Source organism: Lissotriton vulgaris, chromosome 1_1, assembly GCF_964263255.1.
Source record: "Lissotriton vulgaris chromosome 1_1, aLisVul1.2, whole genome shotgun sequence".
In the NCBI taxonomy this organism is placed as follows: Eukaryota; Metazoa; Chordata; class Amphibia; order Caudata; family Salamandridae; genus Lissotriton; species Lissotriton vulgaris.
This window is the reverse complement of record NC_141685.1, coordinates 938065969-938086302: the sequence shown is the minus strand read 5'-3', so window position 1 is coordinate 938086302 and position 20334 is coordinate 938065969. Positions and strand designations below refer to the sequence as shown.

At 41.8% G+C, this 20334-nt stretch overlaps 1 protein-coding gene across 1 annotated transcript; it reads right to left on the bottom strand.

Annotated features, from left to right (window-relative positions):
• Nucleotides 1-9532: 9532 nt before the first annotated feature.
• LOC147748216 (keratin, type II cytoskeletal cochleal-like) lies at nt 9533-20094 on the bottom strand. Its single transcript, XM_086959139.1, has 9 exons — nt 19553-20094; nt 15848-16065; nt 15240-15300; nt 14262-14357; nt 13069-13233; nt 11891-12016; nt 11272-11492; nt 10049-10083; nt 9533-9949 (listed from the first exon to the last, which is right to left on the bottom strand). Exons 1-9 carry the CDS (start codon nt 20015-20017, stop codon nt 9693-9695), a joined length of 1644 nt encoding a protein of 547 aa, XP_086815265.1. The 5' UTR covers nt 20018-20094; the 3' UTR covers nt 9533-9692.
• Between the last annotated feature and the right edge of the window lie 240 nt (nt 20095-20334).

Here is a 20334-nt window from a genome sequence, read left to right as displayed (position 1 = left end):
ATCATTGGAATTTAAATTGTGTGTGCGAGAGGAGTTATATCATTTAATCAGTCTGATAGGAGTCTTCCCATATTTCCCAGAAAGTGTACTTCTTACTAGGTTTCCCTTTCCTATCCATCTTATTTATTCTGATAACCAATGCCAACCATTCCTGGTTTGTAGGAGGTACCGGGCTTACCCATTTAATACAGATTTCCCTCCTTGCTAGTAAGATTAACATGTACAAAAGGTTCTCTTGTTTCTTCGTTAATCTATCTAGGCAATCTGGTCTAGCTACCCCAAATATAATGAGATCCATACTTACATCCAGTGGTCTTCTTAGTATGGTGTCTAAGGTCTTACCCACTTCCTGCCAGAATGTGTCGAGCTGGGGGCACTGCCGAAGCATATGCAGGTCATCTACTTTCTCCAAACCACATTTGGGGCAGCTCTTTCTTCTTGCCCTGCTTAGCTTAGATAGCCTCTTTCGGAGTCCAATATGCTCTGTTTGTGGAAAATAAGTGGTTTCTCCTTAGGGCCGCTGGCCTTACAATGGACCAACATTTTTCCATAGAAACTTGCCAAGATCTTTAGAGATCCACTTCCGGCAGATATTTCTCCCAGATCATTTCAGGGATCAGGAAGTCCTCCTCTCCTGCTAGAATGAAGGCCCAATACCAGCTAGATATTTATTTCTTTATGGGAGTATTCTTTATCATCTCAGTCTCTAAGGTGATGTTACCCTTTTTTCTTTCTTTCAGAGATTTTGCCCAGCTAGTAAGTTGATAACATTTGAATTTTGCTAGGGAGGCATTTGTCCTTGTTGTCAGATAGTCCCATTCGACTAAGATGTTCTCGGTCATTAGATGGCCCCATTCTAGGAACCCTGCTGTTTTCAGTGGGGTAGCTAGGTTATCTTTAAGACATTCTGAGGTGCCAGGGGAATCCCAAATTGGAACGAAGTTGCTGTAATATGGTATATTCAGTGTGCTTCTTATTTGGTACCAAGGTTTTGTTGCGGATTTGAGGATCTTTAATTTCACCTTTTTAAAGGATTTTGGATGCGCGAATTTATACATAAAATTTCCCACCTTTCCAGTCATTACTTGTAAGTACTCCGGGTAGTGTTCATACCTTTTTAGGAGGGACCTCATATGCTTAAATTGGAAGGCTCTGTAATATTCAAGAAGGTCTGGACTTGAAATACCTCCTTGTGCTTTTTTCCTCCTTAGTTTGTTCCAGGCTATTCTTGTTCCTTTTGATGCCCAGATAAAGCTCGAAAGTTCTCCTTGGATCTTCCTTATCGACTCTCTTTTGAATTCTAGCGGGATGGCACTAAAAATAAATGTGAATTTGGGGAGGATGGACAGTTTAATTATGTTAGCTTTCCCTAAAAAGGTCATTGGAAGACTACCCCAAACCTTTAAAAGTTTTCTTACCTCAGCTATGATTCTATTGAGGTTTAACTGGGTCACTTTGTCCAGGTTTTTAACTAAGTCAATGCCTACATACCTTATTTTTTCCCTGGTGTAACCTGTGTGTTCCAGCTCATGATTTCAGTTTTGGCCTGATTCGTTTGGTACCTAGAAACTTTGCTGAAATTAGTCAGGGTCTCTATTGAACTGATGGGACCTACATAATCTTTGGTGAAGATCATCAGGTCGTCAGCATATAAAGTGACCTTTTTTTCCCATCCTTGATATATAAAAGGGAGTATATTGAGGTGCTTTCTAAGACTATTCGCTAGGGGTTCAATATATAGATTAAAAAGTAATGGGGACAGAGGACACCCTTGTCTTGTCCCTCTCTTGATCTTGATATTATCCGTGAGGCTTCCATTAATTAAAATCTTGGCCCTTGGTGCTCTGTACAGCTCTTTAACCAACCCTTGAAAATTCTCTCCCAAGTTGTATTTATTCAGTGCATTATTTAAGAAGTCCCATTTCACCCCATCAAATGCCTTAGCTGCATCGAAAGTGATTATCGTTTAATTGGTGGCTATATCTATTGCTCCAATAAGCTTGTGGGTTACATCTTGCAGCTGTCTACCCTTCACGAACCCTTTCTGGTCAGAGTTCCAACTATTTTCCCTAATCTTTTTGCTATGATCTGTGTAAAGATTTTGTAGTCGCAATTCAATCAATAAATCGGACGGTATGACTCACATTTCACCTTATTATTCCTTGGCTTTAGTAGAATATTAATTGCTGCGTCGTTCCAGGAGTCTGAGAGTTCCCCTTTTTCCATGTAGATTGTGTTTAAGTGCGGGTGGGGGGGTAGTACTTCCCTTAATTTGATGCAAAGCTCATTGGGTAGGGCGTCAGGACTCAGGACCTACTGCTTTCCCTCTCTTCGGGTATTTTATTGCTTCCTCTACTTCCTTCTTAGTAATTGTGGAGTTTAGCTCATCTTTTCTCTCAGTTGTTAACTTCGGAAATGCCTGGGCCTCAAGGTACTCTTTGAGTTGAGTCTCTGTTGGATTAGTGTCCTCTGTGTCGGTAAAGAATGTTGTAAATTCCTTCATTATTACCGAGTCCTCTGAGTTAGTTTCTATAGCGTTTCGGGGCAAGATGCTAACTATTTAATTCCTGGTTTGGTCTGTTTTTGTTTTCCAAGCTAACATCTTACCGCACCCTTCACCATATTCATATTAGGGTAGTTTGCAGACCTCCCATTTCTCTCTCACTGTTCTTTCTAGGATTTCTGTAACTGATTATTTTTGTTTTAATCTGTCAGCTTCTAATTTCACTTTTTAAGTATTTCTACTTCTACAGCTATTTGTAAGTCTAATGTTTTTATGTTGCTTTCTGGTTGGTTTATTTCTTGTTTTGACGTTTTTGTTTTGTGTGCCGCCAGACTTAGTAGTTTACCCCTAATTACTGCCTTATATGTGTCCCAGGTGACTTGTAATGGGGTTCCCACTTTATTATTTTCAAAAAAGGCATCAGTCTCTATTTTAAGTTCTTCTACGATTTGCGGGTCAGCTAGGATGGTACGATCAACGGTCCATCTAGGGGTGGAGTTATTTTTTTCCATTTGTATTTTCAATAGCACTGCAGTGATCGGACAGGTGGGCTGGCAAGTGTTCTACCTTTTGTGTGTGTTCTACTAGGCCTCTATCCACTAAGAAATAGTCAATTCTGGACAAGAGACCTAATTTTTTGTTTTGAAATGTGAATGGTTGTGTTTTATCTCCTTTTTCTTTCCATATATTCACTAAGCCTAGGTCTTTCAAACAATGCCCCAGCCACTCCCTCATGTTAGGCAGATTTACTTGTTTACTCTGTGGAATGAGGTCCACTTTAGGGTCTATGACTATATTAAAGTCTCCCCCTGATATTACTGGGGAAGTTGCTGATTGTTGTTGTGCATATAATTTTTGTAATGGGGCTGGGTCATCCGTGTTGGGGCCATAAAAACCTGCAATGGTGTAAAGCTTATTGTAAATTCTTACCTTGGTGATTGCCCACCTTCCTTTTTTATCTACTTCTGCAGAGTCTATTCTGGCTTTCAGTGATTTTTTTAAAAGTATAGCTACACCCTTTATAAAACACTCTTGGTCTGTACATACAAATGTGTCCACCGAACTTAATTTCTTTATGATTTCTTCCCATTCCTTTTTTAGAAGATGCGTTTCTTGTAGTATTATAATTTTGCTGTCTATTGTTTTCCGATATTCCAGTATCCGCCCCCTCCTGCTTCGGTTTCTGAGTACATTAACATTCCACAAAAGAATCTTAACTAATTTTTGGTCTTTATTCATTGTTTTCCTTCTTTCCCCTTACTCTCTGTGCCAACCTGGGGACCTCCTGGTAAGTTTGGCGATTTTCTGAATTCTTCCTTCTCACATCTTGAGGATTTTTTATTTTTTTTACCCTATTTTTCTCCCCACCCTTGTGCTTATTTTTTTGTGTTATTTTCTCTTTTGTGTAATCTAAAACATCCCTCCCCGGGGAAGCCTCCCTTTTGTCTTCTTTGGGCTGTATTGTTAGCCCCTTTGAGCTCCCTGCAAGCCTGTGTCATATTGCGCTGTGCCTATTGTTGATCTCGCATCTGATCTTTCATTTGCTCCAGGAAATGTTCTACCTCTTTTGGATCTCTAATATTATGCATTTTGTTTCTCCACATAATTCTCAAGGCAGCTGGAAATTTCATTTGTACAGTGGCCCGAGGGATCTTAGCTCCTGCATTTGTTGCCTAGCTCCCACTGCCTGTCTTGGGTGGATTTAGAAATATCCGAGCGGATTTTGAACGACCAGTCGTCTTTGTTATAGGGACCCTTCCTTAGAGCTTCGCTAAGGATTTTTTCCTTAAGTGTGTAGGATTTGAAGTTTATTAGTACTGTCCTCGGGTTCTTTCTTTCTTTACTCTTTCCAAATAGATCTCGGTGAACCATCTGTATGTCTTCTTCTAACTCAGCTGCTTTGACCCAGGGAAAGGACTCTTCGAGGAGTAATACTATGAACTTTTTAATGTCTCCTTCTTCTCGACCCTTCGGTATGTTCAGAATTCTCAGGTTGTTCCTCCTCGCCTGGTTTTCAAGTGATTCGAGCTTTTCTTCTATGCTTTTATCCTTTGCCCTTAGTGCTCTGAACTCCTTTTGATTTGTCTCTACCTTTTTGCTTAGGGCTCCTACCGTTGCTTCCACCTCTGTCACTCTGTCCCCGAGTGCATTTAACTTGGTGTTGAGCATTTCACAAGCCTCATGGATCTTATTCTGGTTGTCTTCTGAGATAGCAAATTTTGCTTTCATTTCTTCTAACATTTTTTCTAGGACGTGTTCTGTAGAGCTCTGAGTGTGACTATTTGGCTGCCCCATGTGCTCATTGCTACTCGGGTTTCCAATTTCTGCGGGTTCTGTGGTGTGACCCACTGCCGTGCTTTCTCCCAAGCTAGGGGGGTTTTGGGTCTTCGCCTGTGGTGTTCTCCATGTTCTGTTTGTCACTCTTTCTTCTTTCAGGGCTGCAGTTAGCAGTTTTTGCTCTGATTGCTAGGTCTCTTGTGGGATCCGATTTTAACTGCTGTACCTGGGTTTGGAGCTGTACTTTAAAGAATAACCTGGGGGAGGGGGTAACCTTGATTTCTGGCTCTGGGGACCCTCCAAACTCCTCCTTTTCTCTTGCTTGCTTGTTTCTTTCTGGCTCTAGATTTAGGCATAGGTATATCTGACTTTGCCTGCTTTCTGGCCTTCCTTCTGGTCCTGCGTGGAGCAACACTCTGTTTGAGGATTGACTGTTGATTGAGTTTAAAGAATTGCCTATTTCTCAGACAATAGCTTGAACGTCTACCTTGGTCTTCGACCTGTTCTTTTTCCTCCATAGCTTTCACTTCATCAAAGGAGCCTGTGGTGGTTAGAACCCCCCCGTCCTCACTTAGTGTATCACGGTCTGCCCCTACTAACAACCCCTCTGTTAGAAGTTTCTGCCTAGGTCGCTTCAATGCGTCACCTCTCTTGTTATCTCCAACCCCTTCAAGCCCCACAAACCCTATGGCCCCCTCACCTCCCTCTCCTCCACTTACCCTGCTCATATGTTGAGGTTCTGTCGCTTCTTTGGCTTCCTCACACTGTCCGGAGACCGCTGGAGTTTCCCCAAGCTCTGCTCCCGCTGGACTTTCCACCCGCACTACTCACTATCGGACCGGAAGATGAAGGGAATCCTTCCGGCTGCTCTACGGCAGTTCCTTTGGGCGTCTGCCGACACTCTCCACCAGCCGGCGTACACGCGAAATGCGCTCCGCAGGGTTGAGCCAGCAGTTCCGCTTGCCGCCGCTTCCTGGCCGCTTCCTGTGCAGACCCTGACGCTGGCTCCTCCGGTACGTTCCTTGGTGTGTTTCCCGATCTTATGCCCTGTTTTTTGAACATCTGGAGTAGGGGCTGGGGCATCCCTGATAAAATTACTGAGTGGAGATCGGGCGTTTTCCTTGCGTGTGATCCGGTTGCGATCTTGTTGCAGTTCGGAGTTTTAATTCCTGTATTTCATTATTTCATGATTGGCTTGCACGGAGCTCCCGACCGAGCTAGTTAGCCGGCCTCCATCTTCCCCTCTCCATATGCTATTGTTTGCACCATCACAAGAGCTAGCAATAGCAGCAAAAGGGGGCAACCTTAGTGAATCCCTCTGCTCACATTAAAGGGGGGTGATATGAGCTATCCAATTTTAACACAGGCCATTGGCTCTGTGTTGAAAAGTCGTATGAGTCTCTGGAGATGTCCAGTAATGCCAGTTATACCCAATACAGAAAAGAGATAACCCCACTCCACCATGTCAAATGCCTTTTGGGCCAATTCCATTACTTTGTGAAAATGTGGGAAATTCAGGGTAGTAGAACACCCAAGGATAAACTCGTTTTGATCTGGATGCACCAATCGTGATATGTGTTCCAGTAGGTGGACTGCTATGATCTTACTAGTATTTTGTAGTCAGTTCCCAGCATGGATAACAGGCAATAGGATGTTACTTTCTCAGGCTTATGTAGTGACACTGGCTAATATTACCTAGGCGAATGTGGGAGTCTGTGCATAAAACTTGGTACAGTTCCAGCAATTTAGGGGCTAGCAGCGACTCATAAGCCTTATAGAATTCAATAGGCAGCCTATCAAGACAAGGGGTCTTTTGTGCAGCTTCACCTCTAATGGCCTCTCGAATTTCTTGTAGGGTAATAGGGGCATTTATAGCCTTTCTGTCCAGGGGATCCGGGATGGGTAACCCTACATCTCTGAGTGGCTCAACTGCACACATCTGCCATTTCGTAGGGGAGGGTCATATAGTGCTCTGTAGTGCACTATGAAAGGTAAGTGTATATCTGCTTGAGTAGTAAGTGTATGAGTTGGGGAGTACTTGATAAACATGGTGGGAACTGCGGGTGTTGTGCTGCATAAAAGCCACAACAGTAGGCAGCCTGACTTGTCCCAATTAGCATGCATTTTTGCCTGAAACCTCTAAAATCCAGGCAGATTAGCTGTTCTATTAGATGAGGATGGCAAACAAGGGCCTCAGTCAGTGTTTGCTGCTCTGCAGGGTTGGAGTGAGCTGCTGCCTCAAGGGACCCTAGTGATGTTTCTGTGTGCAGTAGGTCTTTATGTAGCATGCACCCCCACCACCACCCGGATGCCATGGTCTCTGATTATCACCATGAGTGCCTTCCATTCAGTTTGCCTAGAAGTGACAGTCCCCCAATTTCCCTCACAATCATGCGTTAGAACCTCTCTCATCTCCTCCATAAAGACTTGGGGACAGATTTACAAGCTCCCTGCGCAACCAGTAAGTCCCATTTTGTGGCATACTGGTGGCGTATTTTCATGCTCCATATTTACAAGGACAGGAAAAGCCACCCTGCGTGGCTTTTCATGACTTTGTAAATATGGCCCCTTTACACGCAGCACTTTGTGTGAAAGGGTCGTTCTATGGGTGTTGTTGTGGGTGTTCCCTCGCAGCACCCATGGAAAAAGACATATTTCCAGATTTACGAGGAATCGTAAATCGCGAAATGCGTCTGAATGCTACACCACCCTTTGGGTGGCGTAGCGAGGTGCAACGAGGAGAAATGTTTTCATTTCTCCTTGTTTTTTCCTCTGTCAATGCGTGCTGCATTCCACAGCACGCATTGAAAGAGGAAAATGCCTGCAGTGATTGTTTTTGTGCAGGAAGGGGCCCCTTCCTGCACTAAAAGAATCTCTCCATGCTGGCATCCTTGCATAATGGTGCAAGGGTGCCTGCACTGGTGCATGGTAGCTGTTTGTGCACCAGCGCATGGGAGAGCACAGGAATGTGACATATCCTTGTAAATATGTCACATTCCTGTGCTTTGGAAGTGAAGCAGCGCGAGTAGCCAAAGGGCTTTCTATACCATGCTGCAGCACTTCCTCGTAAATCTGACCCTTGGTCTTCCAGCATTGCTGGATGTAGTTGCCATGTGGAGCTGGGGCTCTTAGCATCCCCCATCCTAGTCATATTTGCAGAGGGTTATGGTCCGAATAGGGATGCGTATACATATATATTTCAGAGATTCAAAAACACTGTCCCCCTGCCTTCATCACCCGTGTTGAGCTAATACTAGGGCCCAGCAAGTGGCCCAGTGAACTTTACCATTAAAGATGTATTTCATTCTGTTCATAGAACTCTCCTTGCCATGTAACTCTCTCACACAGTATGAATAAGACCAAGAAAAGCGATGAAAACAGCCTTTATTCAACACAAAAATGAAGAACAACCATGTTGAAGTGCAAAGATGCAGTGAAAATGCAGTAAAGCAGTTGCAGAAAACATGACTTATCTTAATCAAAAGGAATGGCTGGAAGTCCACGTGAGAGACTACAGGATACCTGCTTTGGAAAAGTTGCACCACGAGCTGTGAACCATCTACCAGACTGAGAAGCAATAGAATGACTTCCCTTTGGCTCTTCACTATGTGGTAACCAGCCTATGTCAAAGACCAGTCCCAGTCTGACTATGCTTAAACTCTTTCTAGTATATGTATAGAGAGTTTGCAATCAAAAGCTGTTGTTGGGGTTCTCAGCCTTGGAACTGAGGAAGGTGAGAGAAATGCAGCATTCTCTGTTATAAAGGGATGCAAGATAGCCATTAGTAGGGTTACCCCTATCCTAGCACCAAGCCTGTTACTTCCTACTTCCTCCCTCTATTCTTTTTAGTGGGCCTTGTTGTGAACACATCTGCTCAATTAGTGTGGTACTAATCTACAGGGACTTCCACAGAAGGTTTATTAAAAACAAAATTCATGGTTGTAAGCCCAAGATGTACTTGGAGGAAAAGGAGTGAGCTACTATAAGTAAACAGGGGCAACATTTGTGTTATGCACGTGAAATCTCTCATAATAACTGATTGTTGGTTTTTGTGTATTTTATGTAATTTTTTTCTCCTGGTCAACCTTTTACATGCAATATGTACGCATGGGAGACTGATTCAAGCAGAAAAATGATCCTGAGAACTGAAGAACAGTTGTAGACATTTTGTGCCCAAACCAACCTCGTGTCAGTATCTCGTGTAATTTTTGCACGAGTTACTCTTTTATGTACAAAATTTATACTGAAGATCAGCAAATTGTGTTTCATATAATACTCATGTATTTTGTGAAAATGATGCCTACTATGTAAGGGAAGAATTTTATAATTTTTCAGATAAGGCACACAAAATGCTTGACCTAAAGCAAAGGTAACAGCTTTCTTTATTCAGGTAGTCAATGATCAACGTATAAAGGACTGTGACCTAAACTTAGAGCAGTTTCATTCGCTGCCATTTTATACCATTCAAAACAGGCCAAGATATTTTTTATGCTACTCGTAACTAGTTTTAATGTCAATGGTACGAACTGGGGTGTCAACTGGAGCTTAGACCAGTGTGTGAAAAGTGCTGCTCAGCACAGATACTTGTTATGGAAATCGTGATCTGAGCCTGGAATGCTGTATATAGGCCCTCACTACCCTCAGAAAACACACGTGAAAACTCAGTAATTTAGTTTTATATGTAGGTGAACACTCTAGACTTTTCAAAGAATTTGTGTTTTGATGTTAGGACTCTGTCTTGGGGAATAAGAGCACAGTTTTGGATTGCCTTTGGATTGGGAAAAGCATGAGACTCCTTGCGCGGGCAGAACAACAATGCTCATTTTTATAAAGGTCCAGTTTGGTTGCTGATTATTAGCGGTTCAGATCTTTCTTCAGGGTAAGCCATCAGTGCAGAGGAAGAGTCGGTCATTTAGTATCGCCGTCCGCTAGAAGACTGCATGGAGTATGAGGTCTTCTTCACAACTGTAGAGCCACCACTGCGCCCGCTTCCGCTGCTGAAGCCCATTCCGCCACTACCTCCTCCATAGCCAGAACCTCCGCTAATGCTTCCTCCTGAGATCCCACCTACGCCGTATCCGAAGCCACCTCCAGTGCCTCCGCTAACACTGCCTCCGTAGCTTCCACCCATGGAGCCTCCAGAGCCGCCTCCTGAGCTGCTGACCACAGCTGCGAAGAAATCATAGACAGACATCAGCATCATTTAATTGACTAAAAAATTACAGAAACCCATATTCCCTCCCAAAATTAAATACTATAGAAACTTACAGACGCTAACCGGGGTGGCCGAGTCTCCTGAGATCCTGTAAAGGAGACACAAGGTTAGACTTGTCAATCACGGAATGACAAGCTCATTGTAAGGACGTCCATGCTATGTGACCAGTGCATTGGAATCATGAAGACAGAAATTGCACAGGACACTACAAAACGCCACATAGTCCAAGCTCATCAATTGATGTGAAACAAATGCGTAAGGCAAGGAAGGTTGACCAGCATCGTTGAAAGAGAAGAGAACAATAGAAAGATGATCTTCAAGTCATATATATGCTAGGGTTTAGATAACCAGTGGAAACCGGATGGCCTCCTACCACTTACAAAGTCCCTCAAACATTTTTGCAGACAGAAGCTACCTCTTTTTTAACCACTGCTTTCTGCCTGGAGGCTACTCACAAAGGGGAAATATAAGTGTCATGCCCGCTCTGCATTCTACAGTTATTCATTTTTTGCAGTACCTACTCTGCACAGTCACACACAAAAAATATATATTTCTTTTAAAGAAAAATGCTATTCATCTAGGGATGGAATGTTAAACTACATGTGCCAAATGTAGCCCCAGAATCCCTACGGTAACACAAATCTTAGAGGGGATATGTTAACAAACCGAGCACAATTAATGGTCATCAATGGAAAAACTATCTCCCCTGCAGCTAAGCTTTCCCTCTTTCGTTTCCATGTAATTTGCACCTGCAGTTCAAGGCTGGTCTCTGAACTCAGTAAATCAGCCAACAGCTGTGCTTGCCCCATAGTCTTCATCTTTGCTCTCGCTTACTCGCTTACTCTGTTTCTCCCTTGCTCCTTCTGTCTCACTCTCTCTCACTACTCTAGCCTCTCTACCGGACCTACAGGTAAATATTGCTTCTACACTTCACCCAAGCTCGGTCTTCTGTCTTCATCTGAGAAGGGGAGGGGCCTTTTAATACTTTTGCTCTGATCTCTAAATGTTTTGATATCTGGATTCCAGCAAAAAGCATATATATATTCTTTTTAATTTCAGTTGAGGCTCATCTCCTACGTTCTACTAAGCCAACCCCTTGTCACCAGATGAACGCACGTTGACCCAAAACGAGCTTTCTCTATCCTCAAATATAGCGCCTCCATTGGCCTTCACTCTATATGGTCTGCAGCAGAGGTCACTCATGGGCCTCCATAGATATATATACCCCTATCTATCAAAGTGGTCTTTAATAGCGTACATCCAATTTAGCACCCACCTGCCCTCTTCTCCTTCAAGAATCTTCCTGTAGGTGAGAATCTCAATGTCCAGGCCCAGCTTAGCATTCATCAGATTCTGGTGCTCAAGCAGCTGGCGTGCCATGTCCTCCTTGGCCTTCTGTAGGGCAGCCTCAATGTCAGCCAGCTTTCTTTTGGCATCGTCGATGGCGGACTCCCCATGTGATTCTGCCTCTTTGATAGCTGTCTGCAAATTGGCAACCTTTGGAAACAAATGAATGAGCTCTTTCTTAATTAAAGCAGTCATTTTTACCAATTTCCTATTGTCTCAAAAAAGTTCAATTGTATGTGCTGGAAACTTTAATTGCCACCTCTGATCTTAAGCACCTCACCTCAGAAACAACAAACTGAAATGAGCCCATAAAACGAGTTCAACTGTAGCAATAACTATAATTTTAAAATTTTATTGCAGAGGTATATTTCATAACTGTTTTTATATGGTATTTATTTCTTTACCGGCTTTGTTTGTTTCCTGCACAACGTGGATGTTCATGCCTGCTACGCGTTAGTCATAGCTAGTATTACTACTTAGAACATTACTGTGGCTTTGTTCACCTGGAACTCCTTCTGAGCTCTGTTGACATATATTTCACACTGTACCTGTTTCTTCGCAGCTTCGTACTCTGCCTTCAGCCTTTGTATCTGGCGGTTGAGGTCAGTAATCTCGGTCTTCGTGCTGCGCAGATTGTTGCCGTGTGAACCCGCTGTCTTCTGTAGCTCTTCAAACTGAAAGTAAAACGTGTGTGTTAGGGTCGAGGTGTGCAGTGGTTCCTTCACAATGAGCAGGAATCTCTTGGCTATTGTTTGCAATGAGGATGACACACAATATAAGGAGCGAGCACCCTCCGGAAACACTCTCTGGGAACACTGTCCTTTTTTAGTGTCATTGGAAGGAAGTGCACACCTTATGCTGGTTCTACAGGCTTTGGCTAAGAAACTCCATTAAATAATTTTACCTTGACACAAAAAGGACTTATGAAAGATATAAGAAAGGGCAGTTTGGTCCACACAGAAAACACTTTCATTGCTGCGCCAAAACAGGAAAGGCGGTTAATATGAAGGCAGACAATGAGGGTCAGCCAGACGGAAGAAGAAACTGTGGAGCCAGATCTCACTCTGCTGTCATGAGGTGACTTCATAAGTGATGACCCATTGGGGGAAAAAGTCAGAGTGACTGCTGAGGATGGGAATCACTAATCAGTCAGAAGAAGATTTTTGGGGGACTGAGGAGCTAATGATGATCAACGACCAGTGTTCGATGTAGGAGACTGAAGTGGTTCTTGGTGGTCATACCGACAAGGCAACTCTCGTGAGAGACTGAAAGATCTACGACTCCTCTTTCATCCCAACAATATCGATAATGGGTCACAAAAACCAGTGGTCGTAATGATGCGCACAATGAAACTGCCCCGGCCTCACCTATTAGGACATGTAGCTAAGCATCGGCATATAGAACCTCACGGCAGCAGAGGGATTACCTTTTTGAAAACAATTTGGACATTATGTGTCACAAAATAACTATTTTGGGATGATTTATAAACGATTGATGAGATAGTGTATGGAGCGATCGGTTGAGTGCATTTACCACTGTTGTTTAGATTGTGCCTCATCAATTTTGCTATGTGATTTAAGCTCTATTGTATTACTATTTGGTTGCTAAAGCAGAATTCCATAATGGTCCCTGAAGGTTACAAATAATGATAGAATCCTTTATAGTGCACAGCATGTGCTCCTGCAGCGGTGCCATTTCATTTCTCTCAATAACAGCTGGTGCTCACCTTTTGCTGGTAAAAAGATTCTGACTCAGCCCGGCTCTTCTTTGCAATCTCCTTGTACTCATTCTCCACCTCGGTGATGATACTGTCAAAGTTGAGGGTACGGTTGTTGTCCATGGACAGAATAACCGAGGTTTCTGAGATTTGGGAGTGCAGCTGGTTGATCTCCTGAAAAACACAGGCCAAACAAATTTGGATCAAATGTACAACAAATCTCTAATAAAACGGAATCCAGGCGGCTGAACATCTTTCCACCTGGGGGATCTCTCTTGTGTGTTTAGGGTATGGCTTCTTAAGAGCTGCATTGTTGTTTTCAACAGAGAAAGGGATGTGCAGTGGGTGCCATGCTATCAGCACCGCTTGCAAACACAGCATTAAACTAGTGGTCAGGAAGACATTGTCATGGACACGACCACTGCATTTGGACAATATTAGTTTATTCAATGGAAGGATATTTACGGCAGTCCAATTTTCGATATCAACTTCAATGAAAAAGCAAATGGTGTGTTAATGAGTGCCAATGTTGTGTAACCTTTTATCCCAGCAAGAAGCTGGGCCCATACATATCAATAAGAGATAGCCCCAAGTGGTAACAATTTTAGATCTCATTAATGTAATAAAAAAACATTTGACCAGACCCAGCCAAAGCCAATGAGGTATGGTCTGTCTACTGCCTATCACAATATGTTAACCGAAGTATGTCTTAATGCATTCTCTGTCCCATCCTCACGGGCTCACCTATGGAGTTTCCCTTACAGCCTCTTGTGACCTATGCGTACAAAGGATCATCTGATCATGTGTGCTACTGCTTTCTCCATATCATGACAAGTCACTGCACCCTGCATGTATTTCTACATTTGCCTTCCACTCACAATAAGTTAAAGTGTCATGCACTGGTAAATGTCAGGCTAGGTGGCCATTCTGCTAGCTCTGCTGTTCTGGCATTTGCACAGAGAACTGCAGAATTTGAAAGCAGGATGGGCTACCGTGACTCAATTATGCCTCTGAGGCCACATTCTAGTCTTGCCGTCCTGCATTCTAGAGCTGCTTTGAACATGTTGGCCAGGGCTAGTTTTACTTTCCAGTCCAACCCTGCATCATTTGTGTGCCATTGCCTACTGTCCCTACATATACAATTGCCTCATGTATTAATCAAGTGGTGCTTTGACTGGGGATAACAGTGCTAAGTAACTTACTTCATCATACATTTTTGTCAGGAAGTTGACCTCGTCAGTTAGTGCTTCAACCCTGGACTGCAATTCCACTTTCTTCAAGTAGGCAGCATCTACATCCTGTTAAAAGGAAGCAGGTGATCATCGAAACATTACCAGCAACAGCAAGAAGAAGAATCTGTGGACCACTAAAGCTTAGAGCGCACCCTGGTGCAATGTCATTGATCTACCCAAATACAGTCATAGGGTTAACGTGACACGTAAGAGTCAGGGATAACTTCAGTGGGATTTCCAAGTAGGCCCCGGCAACTATTCAACACGCCATCTTTCTTCAGGGCACTCACGACCAGAACTGTTCACACCCCGTGAAATCATAAAAACGTGGGCACCTCTGAGGTAGGACTAGAAAGCCTGAGCCTGGAAAAGCATGGAGAAAGTCATCCTGATGCTCCAGGATGAATATTCAGCTATGCCATATGTCCCTCCCCACCCCCATCATTTCAGACTTGCATACTTGGATTCCTTCATCGGCCTGGTGCGCCACCATCCATGGGGCAACCATGAAACAAAGAGGACGTACCCATGGTGGCACAGATTTATATACTGTCCCCTTCTGATCACCACTTCCAGGTCATGTGTGAAGGACGACGAGAAAGGTCCCTAGAGGGCAGTGGAGTTGCTGAGGAAGTATCCATGCTAACAAAGTGGCCACCTCCCTTCATGTTGGAGCGACTAATAAGCGCCCCGCAGTTATTTGCGGGTTACTTTTCTCAGGATCACACAGGTCTGCTTGAATTTTATCTGATTCAATCGATCGCCATCCAGGGATACGTTACATGTTGTCAACTTACTCCCTCATACAAGTTCCATGCATCTGAACGATAAAAGGGTTTTGGAGCAAACTCTTTTAAAACGGTTTACACAGAGCGTTTCTAAAACCTTTAAATGGTTGTCCTTGCCATTGTTTTCATCATCTCGCGGATTAAAAGCGGCTTCACTCACCTTCTTAAGCACCACAAACTCATTCTCGGCATTTGTGCGCTTGTTGATTGCCTCTTCGTATCTGTCAAAAGCAAGAGAGATCTATGTAATGGTTTGTTTTTCTAAGCACAGCCTCTACACAAGATCAAAGGCACCTGAAGCGCAGGACGGACAACGTCAACGCCATCCGGAAAGGTGGGCAAGCTGTGCTTGAAGTTGGTGGCAGAGCAACCCCAGTAGAAGCTAGAAGAAATGCCTCATCCAAAATGCAAATGTGAAATGGCACTGATCGTAATGAATTCGAATCAAGGTCAGATTTAGGATCCTTTATGGTAAATGTTATAGAGCCATGTCATTTGCTCAAGCTAAGTTATCCTCCTGAAATCTATTAAATAGCGTGCTATTCCTTCAACTACAGGCAATTATTGATCTACTATAAATTATTTGTGCACAATTTGTAAACATTTTGTAATAGTGTGCGAACCTGCACTAGGCCAGAGAGTCGCGGGTTATAATCGTTAGCCATCCTAACGGAAAACAGCACCTTTCTAGTGGTTTATTTCTGTGCCTGCTCCTTTGTTGTTTTGGTAGTATGCTAGGTTTGTGCAGTATGCCAGAGTTTCTCTTACTTTTTCTTGAACTCTTCAACAAGATTCTCCAGGTTCTTCAATTCTTCGCTGAGGCGACCTTTGTCATTGTTCGCAGACTCCAGTTGGTTCTTCATGATGCTGATGTATTTTTCGAAGAAGGAATCAAGGCCCTTTCCAGGCCCCTTTTTCTTCTCCTGCTCCTGCAAAAGCTGCCACTTGGTCTCCAGAACCTGGTTTTGTTGCTCCAGAAATCGTACCTGAAACCCAGCGAGTATATAAATTAACCAACAAAGAATGATGTAAAGAAGTGAAACTGCTTTCAGATCACTTTCTCTACGCGAACGGTGTTAATGACGAGATCAGGGACAACAGAAAGTGAAAACATACCAGAATGCCATTTTAGTGTTGCAGTATAATGCTTCAAATTTGCATGGTAATGTAGCACTAGGTGATTGTGGGCAGGGTAATAACTAATAAGTAGCACAGTGACACCACCTAGATTTCATCTTGCTTCCATTTTATTAGAGGAGGTTGAGGAGACTATTGAAGACTAAAGAAAGGTAAAGCCTACTGGACCTAAATTTGTGACAAAAGATTTCATTGCATCTTAATTGGATACCTGGTTTGTATTGTTAACAACACTCTTCAATAACATCCTGGAATCGAGTCTAGTATTGTCACCCAGGACAGATGAATCTGTTGTGCCCATATTTAAGAAGGATAATCCTATGGACTTGGTTAACTACTGTCCTATCTTATTGTTCAATGGGACAAGGAAATTCTTTAGGAAAATATTTGCCTCTAGATTACAGGACTACTTGATTACTAATAGAACCACAGAAACCTAGCTGGCCTGCTTTCACCACAAACTAGGCACTGTTGAACAGGGATTATATCAGTTTTATTTTTTCAAGAAATATGTTCCTCCGAAAGTGAGGCCGGGAGAGGGGGTTCTTAGCCTTTCACACTTGTTAATATGCTTCAAACATTGTACTGTACTCAAAGGGCTAATAGAAGGAATGCCTGTAGTATACCCGAGTAATTTCAATGTGATGCTGTATGACAACAACACTTATCCATTAGTGGGGGTGCTCACCATGGTTGTTTATTTGTCCCACTTCAATTTAATCTATTTATTTAATCATATGGCTCTGTGCTTAGCTACGTACGAAGGAGATGGCCCAATCGAAAAAAAAATAACTTTATGATGTATTTTCTATCTATGGATGATAGGGCGTTGCTGGCAAGGAAACAATGATTTGCCTAGGCTTTTATTTGCATTTCAAGGCTAGTGAAGAGCAAACTAGAGGTGGAAACACCAAAGTCACAGACCTTAGCGGTGGGACCTGAAGAGATCCTTTTTTATTGAACAGTCATAATTTAGAAACGGTGACCCTTTTGCAAAAAAAAGAGTTGTCTCAGCCACAAATACTGAAAAGTGAAATATCCTCCACAACTCCACACACACACATATATATATATATATATATATGAAATGAATACCTTTTCAAAGCATTAATTGGTTTATTTTCATACAAGTGTATATATATGAATTGATTTTAACGTAGATATCATATATTTTTGTATGCAAGTATAATATTTTTATATGCTAGGTCACACCTACATATGCTACATTTATAGCTGCATATGTATATATTTCATGATTATTGGTTTCAAACTTTTTGGCCCTTTGTGAATATAAGTATTTATACTGTCATTTTGAATGCCATGTTTCCCCTGTTCAATTGCCTTTAATATCCATTATTTTTCACAAAACATGATATCATTCGCAGTACTTACAATGCATTTTCTTTGTAATTCAGGAACGACAAAAACAAAACAAAAAAAAGATTTCTTTTATTTCTATCACCTACCTCACAGTCACGTGCTATAGTTGCAGCCTTTTAAGTGGTCCACTAAAATGTTAGCGTTGTCATGTGATCAAGCCACTCCGGTGGTGAAACGCGTTATGGCCGTCAACAAATAAACGCACATAGATTTTTTGCACAGAACCTGGGTTCGTGTCTGCTTGTTTTCTGCTGGAGTTCCACGTGGGAAGCGGTTTCCTAGAGCAGTTTTCCGGATATATATATATATATATATATATATATATATATATATATATATATATATATATATATATATATATATTTATAGTAGATCATAATGAGATAATATCCACAAGACCCATATCTTCCTCATTAGGTCTAGAGAAAAAAATGGCAGGTAAGTTCTAGTTCAAAAAATTAAATGCTTTTACTAAAGTATAGAGAGAATTGTTGAGGAAAATCTGCATGTCACCAAAGTCTACGCCAATGAAGTAATTTAGGATAGAATTGTACTATATCAATGTTGCTGATGATGATTCTGCAATCACAAGTTCTAATATGCACCTAAGAGTGGACAATTAGTTCTCTATAGTTTTTCAAGCAATTTTACTAGATCGCCTAGATGGCCTAATGGCAGATCATATGGCAACCCTTCTCTGGGTTTCTTCCTGTGAGCAATGATAGGTATAGATCTTTCAATGGATTCGTTAGATTTGTACTCATGAGTCCATACAACATCAGGATTGATCAAAAGCAGGTATTAGGAATACATAATTCATCAATGATTTAACTGAATTCTTGATAGATCTTTTGGCCCTGCATTTCTCCGTATTAAAAAAAACCTTGAATCCAGGAATATTATGGTAATCTAATGTTCTGCCTTTAACCGGCATCTCTCTACATGAAGTTTTGCCTGGGGATCATGCCCTCAAGATGTTACGCTGTTAACTAAATTGAATAATGTAATCATTTTTGTGCTTGTCACTTTGCAGGCATTTAGAATGAGCTGCATTTCGGCCTTACATTTCCTCTCTAATTTGCTAAAAAGATGGGAGAAACCACTCAACTAATATTGAAATATGATATTAGAACTAGTAAATAGGTATTGCTATTGTGTGAAAGTACTGGAGAATGAAAATTATTCATTGTATTTCAAAATATATTGTGAAAGCTTGAAAGATTACAAAAACTGTTGTTGAAAATTTGTGTATTATTTCATATTGAAAAACAACTGTGACATCTTTGATAAAGTTGGAATTATTTTCACTTTTAATCAGTGACAGTTTTGTTTTTAAGATCCGAATTTTGATGGAATGGATGTATAATGCGTATATATCAGTATCAATCAATACTTTAACGTACAGTTCAATTAAACCTGTACAATTGTCCTTTTATCCAGTAAAAAATATGTCAATTACTAGTAAATGAGCAAGATTCTAAAAAATTAGCGTATACAACACAATTTTTCTTTGCAACATCAGATGTGTCATTAAAAATCAAAATTATACATTAAACAGTGAACACTGTGCTGCAAATGAACAAAAATGAATAATGGACTACATTCTTAAGAAGGATAACTTTGTAAACAAGAAAGCCCTAATAAATTACCCGAGAAGTTTCAAAATCCTTTTAAGATGTCCAGTTCGGTGCTTTTCTATCAATCATTTTCGTTTCTGAGTTTTTAGCAGCTCTAAAAGACATTTATTGGCCTTGCTTGCTATTCAATGTAACAGCAAATTGAATAAAGTGTGGGAGGTAGAAACAGGCCTATTTATCGCAGTTTGTATTAATTTTAGTATGTCGATGAAAATTATTCTCCCGAATAATACATAACCAATTATTCAATTATTCGATAGTTGTTCCTCTATACATGATAATAAAACTGAATATCAAGGTATGAAGACCAAGGACTTACCTTATCAATGAAGGTGGCAAATTTATTGTTGAGCGTCTTGATCTGTTCCCTCTCCTGTGTTCGTACACTTTGGATATTTGAATCAAACTCCAAGTTGAGTGGGGCCAAGAGATTTTCATTGATGGTAACTTCCTGGATGCCACCTGGTGGGCAAGTTGGAAATCCAGATCCTCCCCCAAACCCACCACCAGCTCCACCACCAAACCTACCAGAAGTTCCACCGCCTGTGCCACTACCAAAGATACTTCCAGCTAAGCCACCAGACTTATAGCCACCCATGTAACTGCTGCTACTGCCACTGGTGGACATTCTTTTGCCAGTCCCTAGATTGTGGTGACTTCTGCTTCCAAAGCTGATAGCACCACTGTGTCTAGAACCCCCTCCTGTTCCACGAGAGACAGAGTGAGAGCTGAAGCTGACTCTGCCGCTGTTTCCATGCCTCCCACTGGTCGATTGTTGGGACATGTTGGTGGCTATGAAGTGGAATGGCAAAGGGAATGCAACTTGAGGAAAGCAAGTGCCTCTGCTTTGAGAGATACACTCACATCCTTTTATATGTATTTTTTTGGGCTTGGTTGTGAGGGAGTAAGAACAGGATTTTTTATTGTAATAATTTGTTGAGTATGTGTTGAGCTGGCAGAAACCTATATTCATTGGCTTGTTAAACATTGCAATACCATGGCACACACCTAGCACTTCCTATAAAATTTATATATTTGTTGCTAATTACTAGTGATGCAAAATAACCTAGTTTCCCTTCTGGAAACTCAGATAAAGGCTAT